Source organism: Leptosomus discolor, chromosome 6 (genome assembly GCF_034619465.1).
Source record: "Leptosomus discolor isolate bLepDis1 chromosome 6, bLepDis1.hap2, whole genome shotgun sequence".
NCBI lineage: Eukaryota > Metazoa > Chordata > Aves > Leptosomiformes > Leptosomidae > Leptosomus > Leptosomus discolor.
The window spans coordinates 33,456,238-33,468,494 of NC_141396.1; the positions used below are offsets into that span (position 1 = coordinate 33,456,238).

The window sequence follows — 12,257 nt, forward strand, 5'->3', positions numbered from 1 at the left end:
ACAAACTACAGTCATTAATTACACTATGTATAAGCAAATATATTTCCATTTGTAGTTTCCAACCTAATGAAGCACTTTTGATTACTTGCTGAATCAATTAATGTAACTTTCTTACCTGAAGGCCATCTGCTTGTCTCTGTGAGAAACAAGAGTTCAGGTCAACAAAAAGCATCTCATGGTGTTGGGGCAAATACAGCAGAAGGCCATTGTAAAGCCTTTGTACTTCACAAGCCAAGGGACTGACAGGGATCCTAAGGGAAGAGGAGATGGATTAAGTTTAAGAGCTCTCAGATCAGGGGTTAATGATGAGTCACATAGGGAGCCCCTCCCCCCAATAATTCAGCAAAGCAGCCAGCTGGGCAAGTAGACAAAATAGAGTTCCAGCCTCACTTCCAACCAGCAATTTTTGGCACAGGGACCAACTTAATTTGGTGGGTTCACAGCATTAGGAGCCTCACAGTGACAGAGCTCCAGTTTGACGCAATGGTTCACAGCACAATGAATCCTTGAGGCAGCACAGCAAAACAGGTAGAACCTGACAATAACTCAGACATGAAGTTCATAAAATTAAGGATGAAGAGGACAAAAAAAGCCCCAGAAATCTGCCATCGCTCATGGCACTGGGGCTGGAAAAGAGTAGTTTAATTCTAGCTCAGTTTATGAAGGTGAACTTTGATGGCTAGAATGTCTTATTACCAGAACTGTCTGGAAAAAAAACATAGGTAAGAAACTGTTTCAGCGTGATAGTTTATAAATTCAGAGACATGTGACACATCATACAGTGGAACTTTCAGATGCTCCCATTAAGAGGTTGGGTTTTGGTTGTTTTATTTCTCTTTCTTTCTTGCTTTGTCTGTTTGTTTTATTGGGTTGGGTTTTTTTTTAGTAAATAGTATTTGAACTTGTAATATCCATGCAAGTCAACTAAGTTGGAATAATTTAATTCAAGTTGAAGGATTCTTTATATAGGATTCTAATCTCATTTCCAGAAGGAACTGTGTATTCCCCACCCACCCACTCCCAGCTGTGAACCATTTGGAAGCTTGGAGAACATTTGTATAAATACTGTTGCCTTAATCCAGCTTCTCTAGCCATGCTGCATCAACTCAGTTCTACCCAGCACAATATTAATACTTAAACAAAAAAGTCATAAACTCTGGAGACTAATGAGGAGACATATACACACCAGTCCAATTGATTTAAATCACATTCTTTTTTGTAACCTTACTGTACCAACTTAAGCTTGGGCTCTTTTTGAAAGAAGGTGGTTTGAGCAGAGTTATAGCCAGGTGCAATGTAGACAGATTTACAGCATAAGCTACTGTGTCATCCTTCTTTCTTTAGGACTGGCTAGCAGTTCTCCTTCTTGCATTCCTACTCTTCTCAGAACAGACTCAGTTTCTCCACAGAAAGCAAGCCTGCATGTAAAACCTAGTCAACCAAGCAACAGCCTTTCCTGCACACTACAATCCTAAGAGATTCTTCATCGCTCACCCAAACATTAACACCCTCAACTCACAGGCCATATAAGCAATATTTTTAGTCCCTTGCCTTCTTTTTCAGCTTCTTTCTTTAACTTAGACATATGTTCCCAAATCCATCTCTACCAGCTGTTAACTCCTTACAAGCGAGGAGCACTCCACAAGTTGTTCATGAAGACAAACAGCTCTTGTCCTACTCATTGCGTCACACTTTCCCTTACTAGCAGCCTACGGTGCCCAGTTCTCATTTCATCTCAAAAAAAAATCTAAACTATTGTGAAGGGTTGAGGTTGGCCGGCCACTAACAAATGACAGACACTCTCTATTAACCCCTCTCCCTCCCAGAAGGGGAAGGGAGAGAGAACAAGGGAAACAGACTTATGGGTTGGAAAATAAAACTAAAACTGATTTGATGAAACAGTAACAATAAAAGAAAGTATAATACTAAAAGTAAGAAAATAAATATATACAAAACCAATATCGAACCCAACTCCCCCCTGCCTGATGACAATACGTCACCACCACACTGCAGGGCTGGCACTGGGGCAGTCCCAGGCTGGACTCAGTGGCAGACAGGAACCAGACACAGGGGCTGGATTCAGGACTGCACAGATCGGGATCACAGACAGAAGAACAGAGAGAGTCCTCCTCAGACGACGGCCATCGAAGAAGAGCACTTGACCCTCGTGATCTCTCAGCTTTATACTGAATATGACGTGTATGGGATAGAATACTCTCTTGGTCAGGTTTGGGTCACCCGTCCGGTTCAGCCCTCCCTGCAGGTACAACCTTTTACGTGCTTGTGACCCTTTTCACTCCAGGCATCCCAACACGGACTTGGGGCCTGGGCCAACTCTGCAAGGGCCTCTCTGCATGCCATTCCTTGGTACGAACTATAAACATGAAGCGCTATCGCTACCAGAAGCGGGCACTGTCTGGAAAAATATGCTGTTGATTGCAGAAAGTGCACTTACTTAGAAGAGACTTAATTGAAAAGTAAAATCCCTGAATAGAATTAGTTCTGGTTTAGCTCAAACCAGGACAACTATACTCTGGGATGTGTCCCTACAGCCAACTCCAAGTATCAATGCCTGGTTATCCACTGATATTCACAGGTGGCAACAGACTTGTATTCCAAATACAGAAAATACATTTTTATTTTTCTCTGCAGCCACCTTCTTTCAATTAATTTTGTAAAATAACCACTTCCTGCCTTTTCAGATACTTCTGCTGCTACCAGAAGCTATATTACCAGGCTGACAATAGGTGAACCATGTTCATACAACACTAAATCCAGGAACATCTTTCTAGGAAGAGCACAACTACTGAAGTATATTCTGCACTTCACCATAACAGCCCTGTAATCAGTTGCTGCACAAATCTAACACAGGAGAACACTCACTACAAATAAGAAACAATTAAAACTTGATCATCAGGAATCAGCTACTGGTCTCCTAGAGTCTAAACCTTTCAAAGTTGCCCAGGTTCCCTCCTGGCAGAGGCTTGCTGCAAATTTACAGAAAGAATGAGTCAAAGTGAGTAGAAGTAAGCAGCTGGTTTGCCAGTATCCTTGTGGACTCATGCAAGAACTACTTACTGAGGTTAGTAGCAAAAATCTCCTTACCAAAATGAGGCATAACAAAGCACCCATAGAAATTTAAGTAACATCAGCTGATCTCTGACGAAAGCAAAGCAACACATTCTCCTCAGCATTTACAGAGACTAGCAGGACATGGAACAGGTCACAGGATGAATGGCACAGAAATAAAAGATGAATGGCAACAGAAATAAATAGGTCAGAGGATGAACAGAAAGAAATCAACAGTAGAAGCCAACAGAAGAGTGGACCTTAGAAAATCTAGGGAGTAGCCAGCCTGATAACTGACCTAACAGGTATGTTCCCTTACGTACAAGGAGGACATGAAAGCTGCATCATGCAGATGTTAAGACTGAATTCTCATAAGAAGCAGATGCCAGGGTCAAAAATCTACAAGAAAAGCAATGTGAAAGGTACTGGTGGAGATAAGATAGCTTAGATCAGTCTCATGGGCAAAAAAATAGCATGAGGGAGGAAGGCCAGTAGACAAAATCAGAAGGAACTCATTTGCAAAGGAGACTAAGGTAAAATTAAACATTTTATTCAATTATGCTTTTTGTGAAACATACCTTATTTTCATATGGATATATCAGATATAACATATCTATATCCCACTTTGGTCCCACCACCTTGAACAGGGACAGGAAGCATATATACTCAATAATATAACAGAATTTTTCCAATATGAAGATGATTTTAGTCAAATATTCAATATAAGCAGCATTAAAGTAAGGGGCTGCAACATTAAAAATAGAGAAGTGACACCTTATTTAACATCCAGTTTTCACAGGAACAGTGATATTAGTTTCCTAGCATTTAAAATTCACAATAATAGGAGTATTCTTGACCCTGTAACTAGACTTCCAATATAATACCTGTGCTAAGGCTTGTATTTTTTGTGTTGCAATTACTATAGTTACTAATTGTGAAGTATATGCAGTTTAGGCTTGCAAGTTATAATGAGCAGTGAGTTTTATATTTTAATTTTGTGTCCCCAAGGCCCATATGTGTTCCATACTCCAACTACTGAATATTCCAACTCAATCACTTCAGTGAAACTACAAGCATGATAGGTCTCCACAAACAAAAGCGTCAACAGATTGAGACAGATGATAATCATAGACAGAACTTACACTTGAATAGAAATAGATCAAAAAATTAAAGTTAAAAGGCTTACAAACAACCTAGTTTACTTGTTTAATGTCAAAGAATGAAGAAATAATTGCACAGAAATGCAGATTGCCAGAATGTGTGCAGAACAGTTTTAACGCCTGCAATGAATTAGTGCCATAAGTGGAGCTGACATTACATCCAGAAGGTTATTTACAACAATTGCACGAGGTATACATTTCTTCAGATTAGATCTAGAGTTGTTTTTTCCATAACCTTCATGTTCTGACTGAACAACTACAGCAAGTACTACCCAATGTGTTTCACTTTCCAATGAACCTACACTCGGGCTGCCACATACCTCATAACGTGGCAGCTAATTGCACTAATTCTTGCTCTGAAAGACCTAAAGGATATTTATGACTTTATTCCCAGTGTCAGCAGATATGGTTTGCCACATTAGACTGCCCTGAATTTTGCTGCTGTACAGGTCAATACAAATGGTTTATTCTGAATTATTTGAGACCTCAGGTCAATCAGCAGGAAGTGGTACGGCAATCTCACCGAGAGAAAATGCCAGTTGCAAGGTTTTCCCCTCTCTGCCCAACTACCAAAAAGGTGATTTTTCATAATCCTAGGAGGTAACTCTCCAAGGACAGTACTAGTCATACACTTTATAAAAAAAGAACTCCAGACTTACTGGTTTTAATCCCAGAGCTGGTGAGATCAGAATGACTGTAAAAAGCTGGAGTTAAAGTTCATAGGGCACATATACTCCTATTTATGGTAGCCGTGTCGTCGTGACAAGTCACTGGCAGGGAAATGTGGTGTTGATCATTTTCAAGGCTTCTCAGACAGGTCATTGCCACAAGCATTTAGTTTAGCACTAAGTGTACTTTAAAAACCAGACAGAGTGGCATGTTCAGAAGTAGCTGGACCATCTCCCAAAACAGTGTGGGATGCTTAAAAGCTGAAACAGCTCATCAATCAATAAGGGAGCCTACTGGATTCTTCAGATACAGAAATCAGTGGGCACACATTCAGACAATTTGGGAACGGAGATAAAGGAATAAAATAAAGTATTCTTGCATGTTTGTGCATGCACAGAAGCCCAATGAGATAGTGAAGGGGGCCTGACGGCAGAAGAGTAACAGTCCGTGCAGTCCTTGTTGAGTTAGTGTGGGGGTCAAGGGAGAGATTTTTGGTGAAGGCCTTTTGGCATCAGCCTTTTACTTGTTTATGCTATAAGTATCACCACAAAACTAATCTAAACACTGGGAAGTAAACCTCATTGGCTACAATTATTTACTAATTTTAGCATGCAGATATTAAGGAACTTGGAGTCTGGTTGCACAACTGCTTTCTATCCTCCATGGTGAAGCCTATTCTAACACAAGTGAGTGGCATAACTCCTGCCACACTACATGTTGTTAGATTCTTCTCCCTAGCTGTGCTTTTGCTAAAGAGTCCTTTTATTTGTATCACCTGCAAAGTTATATGCTGGTATATCTGGTGTATCATCATCAAGCTCACAGAGCAGGTAAACAGACACAAACATACAGACCTATGGAAACAAGCAGCAAGGTTCAAGAACGCAGTTCCCCAAAACAAAGCCTATCATTAATTTCTAATATGCTTGGTACCAATTTTGCTGAATATATATTTTTAATAACTTACTTGGCTTGCCGTACTAAAAAAGTGAAAAATAACAAGGCCTTTTTTCACTGCATAGAAAATACTGATTGTTAACATATTGTCCTGATTTGAGCTAAACCAGAACTAATTCTGTTCAGTGATTTTACTTTTCAGTTAAGTCTCTTCTAAGTAACTGCACTTTCTGAAACAGCAGCATGTTTTTCCACACAGTGACTGCTCCTAGCAGTGATAAGGCCTGATGTTTATAGTTCGTACCAAGGAACGGGATGCAGAGAGGCCCTTGCTTACACTTGTTCTTGTACCAACCAAAGTCAATGCTAAATCTTGTACTCCGTGTTGGGGTGCTGGGAGTGAAAAGGGTCGCAAGCACAAAAAAGGTCACACCTGCAGGGAGGGCTGAACCGGATGAGTGACCCAAACCTGACTAACAGAGTATTCCATCCCATACACGTCATACTCAGTATAAAGCTGAGAGATCACGAGGGTTAAGCGCTCTTCTTCAATGGCCAACATCCAAGGAGGACTTCATCTTTTTTTCTGTCTGTGATCCCAAACCATGTGTTCCCGAATCCAGTTCCTGAATCCAGCCCCTGTGTCCGATTCCTGTCTGCGGCTGAGTCCAGCCTGGGACTGTCCCAGTGCCAGCCCTGCAGCGTCAGTGTTGACCTATTATCATCAGTGGGGTTGGGTTCAGTTTTGGGTTTATATTTATTTGTATATATTTTATTATTTTCTTATTTTGATTATTATACTTTATTGTTACTGTCTTCATTAAACTGTTTTAGTTTTCTTTTCCAAACCATAAAGTCTCTCTCCCTTGTTCTCTCTCCTTTTCCCTTCTGGAAGGGGAGAGGGGTTAATGGAGAGCGTCCGTCATTTGTTAGGGGCCGGTCCAGCCTCAGCCCTTGACACATACACATTTTGCAAAGCAGCATTGACTTACAGTTCACATTAAGCTGGAATGGCTATGATCCACTAAAACAGAGGTTTACAAATCATAAGACAAGTATAAACTTTTTAACATCCTCTAGTGTCAACATGAAGGATAAGATAAAGAGCTAAATTGTTCCAGCTTCACTGGAAAATCCTCCATTATCAGATCACTCTAGGCTGTTCCTTCTCACCACCTTGACTTGCATAACATATGCCCTTCCACTTTTCTTGTTTAGCATCCAGTTACACATTCTCTTACCATCATCCCAAACATACCTTCTCTAGCTTCAGCCAAGCATTAACTGCTTGCAAGATCAGCTGGCCTCTGCTCAGATGTCAACTTGCATTTTAGTAGCAAGGGCAGAATGAGTTACTTCTTTCTTGATAGAAGAGATTCCTTTCTCTGACATCAAATGCTATTAGAAGGGCAAAGTCAGCCTTAGCTTTTCAGAATCAAGGCAAACAACTAAGTAGCCTCCACAGCCAGCACTTAGCTTGGCTAAGAAGAGTAGTTCTCATTGAACAGCTCTCCATCACTCATGCCTCTTCTCTTCAGATGGTTTCTTACTTGAGGCTGGACCTGTACAGTCAGTGCCTAACAGGATAGAAGTGGTGGTCTGCCAGCTCAGAATCTGTCACATCTGCCCATAATATACTATATAAACATTTAACTTTCAAAATGCTCCACTATTAGACATATAGCTATGACAGAAAGCATCATTGTAAAGTATGATCTAGAAGTATTGTTTAAAGTAGCTAAATGGAGAGTACTCACCTGAACAGAGCAGGTCCAAACACAACAGCTAAGTTTTCCAAAGTCATGAAATTCACTGTACTCTATGTTGCAACCTTTAATAGGAAAGCAGACAGGAACTGAAGAAGTCTTTGATGGGCTTCGGGCAGGCAGCTGAGCAACTGTCTCAGGTTCTCCATGCATTCTGTTGTGTGGATTTTTGTGCTCTGGGGAAAGAAAAAAAAAAAAAAAGAGTTATTACATAGATATTCCTAATAATAACACAATTTCATCATAGATATTACTATAGATCTGAGAAAGAGGGAAGTTTTAAAATATATTAGAGCAATGTAAAGAATAAATATGTCCTAAACAAAGAATTTGTACACTGCATTTTGACAACAATTTTCACATATTAGTATTTAAGGATCCTGGATTTTCCAGATACTGAGTTTTATATATAATGTTTCTGTTGGTCTTCCTGTTATGACAGTCATCTAGCACATGCTGCTTTTTAAACGGAATTACAGTTATATACCTGAATCCTTAAAGCTGCCTTTAAGGACAATACAAGATTGTCAGCCCTGGCTGTCCCCAGAGATTTCACATATGCTGTATGATTCTCATTTAGAGGAATAAGAAATTGTACCCTTTCAGCCCCACATCATCTTAATTTCCTAATTGGTTGCTCTCAGTGTCAAAACATTTTTGCTCTATAAATATGCAACTGTAGTTACACAAGAGATGCTTAAAAATCTAAATTGGGGATACTCAGCATTATCTTGGTTCTCATTCTGCAAAGAAGAGTTACAAGGCAGAAAATGCATTCACAAACAACTCTATTTGATCAAAATTAGTATGAGAAAGTCTCCTGGTTATTAGAACTGAAATTACAGTACTGTTCAATAACTGGCAGCTGATGCTCAAATTTGCCATAGATCACCAGGACATACCTGCATAGCTTTGACATTGTGAATAGCAAATCATGCCCTGAAGGGCCATTTTAGCCCTAAAAAATAAATGTCATAAAGGCCAAGACCCATGGCGCTCAACCTATTAATGACAGATATGGAAAAGGGAACGGAGAGGGAAAAAAAAAATTAAAAAAAAAACAAATCAAAAAACAGCAAGACTGTTCAGGATTGTCAAAACAAGGTGCTCGCAAAAAAACGCAGATCTTTCAGCACAGACTTTCATAGTTCATGCAAGTGACCCCTTTCTCTTTTTTCCTTTTTTTTTTTATTTTTTTGTAATTTTATTTTTTTGTAAACCACGTGCATAACTTGGCACTTAGCAGATGAAGTTTGAACAAAAGCAACCTGCAATCTAACCCACAAAACCCACTTATTTGTATGCAAATGCCTGAATTAGTTATCACTCAAAATCACTGGGCAGAATTGTCTGAACGCATTAGCTCCACCATTATAGACATGCATAGGGAACTAGACAGTGTACTGCTGTACGTACTCATCCTGGGCTTTGCATTTTGAATGCTTCATGCTGCTCCACACACTGCTGTCCAAGAAGACTATAAGAAAACCGGTAAAAAGTACTAAATAGGAACAGGGATGTACAAAAAGGCTCTTGTACAAGGGAAGGCTAAATAGAGAAAGAGGCTTCAGCTTGGAAAAGAGAGAAGTGAGACAGTGGCTATATAAAGGCACAAGCCGCATTATGATGGTGATCAGATTAAAAATAAAAATGTTATTTCAGTAATGAGTAAGGTATCCAATTTAAAAAGAAAGCATGCAGAAGAGGTACTTCCTCAAAGAATATGGGAATGGCTTGCAGAATGCCTTGCTACAGGATGTTGGGGAGTCCAAAAACCTTAATGAATTTTAAAAAAAAAAAAAAAAAAAAGACTGTAGACAAGTTAATGGAAGACTAGTCTGTCAAAAGCAATTAAACATCAGTCTTGGGTTAAGGAAACAAATCCTTACTTATAAGAAGGTGCAATGAATACACTATCTGTCACTGTCAGAGAAAGGACAGAAGCTTGGAAGGTGTCTGTTTTGTACCTTGAAAAGTTTTTAGCAAGTCAGAACAGAAGTTGTCTGGAAAAACAGCTACCGGGAGTTCTTTCAGAAAGAGTTTCAGGAGACTGGCCACAGAATCAACATCTCCATCATTAATAAGGTCTATTTTTTCTCCTTGATTGTATTTCTGCTTCAATTCCTTGATTTTATTTACTGAGCCACTGATTTGAAATATACCGACACGCTCCAGACTTGTTCAAGAAGAAACACAGAACAGTAAGCAATGGTTACATTACCATGCCTGTGTGATGAGAACCGGATCTCAATAAAAAAAGCACGAGCTCCTCTAAGATAATAACTGTAAAAATAGTCTTTTCAGCAGTTACAGATGGAAAGTACAGCTGAAACAAAGAATAACAGTTTTCAGAGACCAAACAGAAAAACCCATGAACTTACCAAATACTTCTAGGTACTCCACCATCTGTGTCACAAGAAAAGGAACTCCACATTGTGTTGCACCCTGTATGAGGGTTTCCAGAGGAACACCAAATGTCCTTCTTTCTCTGCTGAGCTGTAGATCTGGTGAGACTTTATTTGTTGTATGCCTGACTTGAATAGAAGATAATGATTTCTGGGGAATAAAAACAGGCAAGTGATAAGCAGAAACTGGTTTTGATTATTTTAAGGTCCAAGGGTCTACGCCTTAGGTAAAATTATTGTCCTCATTACAGCATCTTAGTACAGATTTTACTTCTGCATGTTCTTAAAATACAAATACGATTCCTCTGTAGACCTGAGACAGGATCCGTGATGGGATAAATCCTAGTAAACCCTTTCACATCTATGTTCAGAGAAAACAGTGCTCCAGGTCAGGGCAGATGCCCTGTTTAGGACAGGGAGGTGTTGCTAAACCCATTCCTCAAGAAGAGCCCAAACAGTCAGGAAAAAGGCTGGTCCAGGGCTGGTGCACAGCCTTCCAACCCTGTGAAATTTGTGAATTTCTACCCAACTCGTGCAGATAGAAAATGCAAGATTCATGGAGGAACCAGAAGATGAATTTAAGCAGCAGCCATGGCACAAGCCTGGTAAAGGGTTCCTGTCTGCCTACCCCATTATTCCAAATTTCTTACCCCAATAACTGATGCAAAAACATGCGTGAGAATTCACAAACAACCTGAACTCGTGAGCTGCTTTTACATCTCATTAGGACAGAGAAGGTGCCTTGTATGCAGGCCGAAAATATGTGGGATATCGCATGGGGCGCCTGGGCCCAGAGGCTGCAGCAGGGCTGAGGGGTCTCTGTGAACAGAGGCCAGGGCTGCCCCACGCTGGACACAACTGGTTCCGGTTGGTTCTGGAAGGTTCCGCAGCCAGGCCCGCTGAGACCCTCAGTCCCATGCGTGGCGCCTCAGGGGGACGTATTTAAGAAAGGGAGAAACACTGCCTGGCCAAGGAGCCCTTGTTCCCTCATCCTCTTTCCCTCCTCTTCTGCCTCCTGCTGTGCCTTATCGACAGGGGGCATTACCCATGGTGCTACATTTTGGTTTGTCCTCCTTTCCCTATCAGGCAGGCTGCACTGGCAGTCGCGAAAGGGGGGGCCCCCATTTCCACCACCCAATGAGAGCAGAAGTCCAGACTGGGAACACTCAGATTTACCAGCTCTGCGTCAATAATATTTAAACAGTATCTGCATTTCGTTTTAAAGTGGGGCTTTAATTTTTTGCAGCATTATCCCAACACATTCTAAAACCAGCCTCCTCTTAAACATTTTTATTACTAAATTTTCAGAAGGAAAAAGGAAAAAAATTCCTACAAAGTTGTAGCTGAGTCACTATAAAAAAATCTCTTTTTTCAGCTCATAAAGCACATGCCTTCAGTAAAGCCGCAAGTTCAAGCTCGAGGAGGCCACATCCAGCTGCGCCACCGTGGCAAACACATATAAACATGCCTTGAAATACCTAGACCCCGTTTCACTCTTTCAGTACCTACGCAAGCTTAGAATGTGATGTTAATGTTTAAGTGTTAATAATTAGCTAAAAGGAATAGATATTAGCATGTACCAAACATATTTTACAGCATTTTTATATATAAGCCACAAGGTGTTAAAAAAGCCTCTACAGTATCTATGATATGTTACTCTAAATGCTTCCTCTTTCCCTCTTTAGATGTAGCAGCTGGGTTGGGGGAAGCAGCACATCCTTGTTAGAAAGAAGAAAGAATGTAAGAAAGGACTCAAGAAGCGAGATTTAAGTTCACTTACGCAAATTGAAAGGGAGGCACTTGCTCCCATATTAGACTGCAAAAGAGGGTCAGTATTTCAGCTGTGCTGCTCGGAAGACATCACCTTTCTTCCCCTCACAAATCCATGCAGTCTGGCCAAAGCTAACTGCAGCCATCGAACTGTTCCTCTGTAATTAACTTGTCATAGCATAATTGCTAGGCATCATCTTAATCAGTAGTTTAACTCCAGATTTTCTCGAAGTTAGAAATTAACTGCTAGTAGAAGGGGATTGCCTGTAGCCAACGCTTGCCTCCAGAGGCACATTGCACAAGCTGACGGATCTGTTACCATCATGAGATGTTTCCATAGCACCTAACACACACAATAGCACAGCTTCCTGAAGCACGCTGATTGCATGCTTGATATTTACTTTTGAGTAGGGTTTTTTCAATGCTGGTTTGCAGATATTCATACTACCTGCTGTCCATTCTGCCTGCTAGCAGCAGTAAGTAAAATATTTTGAGATGGCTGGCAGTGTATACATATTATA

At 40.5% G+C, this 12,257-nt stretch overlaps 1 protein-coding gene across 1 annotated transcript in view; it reads right to left on the bottom strand.

The window, feature by feature from the left end:
- The window catches only part of FAM13C (family with sequence similarity 13 member C), a 129,274-nt gene extending 117,498 nt beyond the window's left edge, over positions 1-11,776 (bottom strand). The window contains 6 exon segments of the mRNA XM_086466674.1: positions 116-251; positions 7,553-7,731; positions 7,733-7,737; positions 9,529-9,737; positions 9,939-10,117; positions 11,747-11,776. Of these exon segments, the coding sequence (XP_086322800.1) occupies positions 116-251; positions 7,553-7,731; positions 7,733-7,737; positions 9,529-9,737; positions 9,939-10,117; positions 11,747-11,776 (738 nt within the window).
- Between the last annotated feature and the right edge of the window lie 481 nt (positions 11,777-12,257).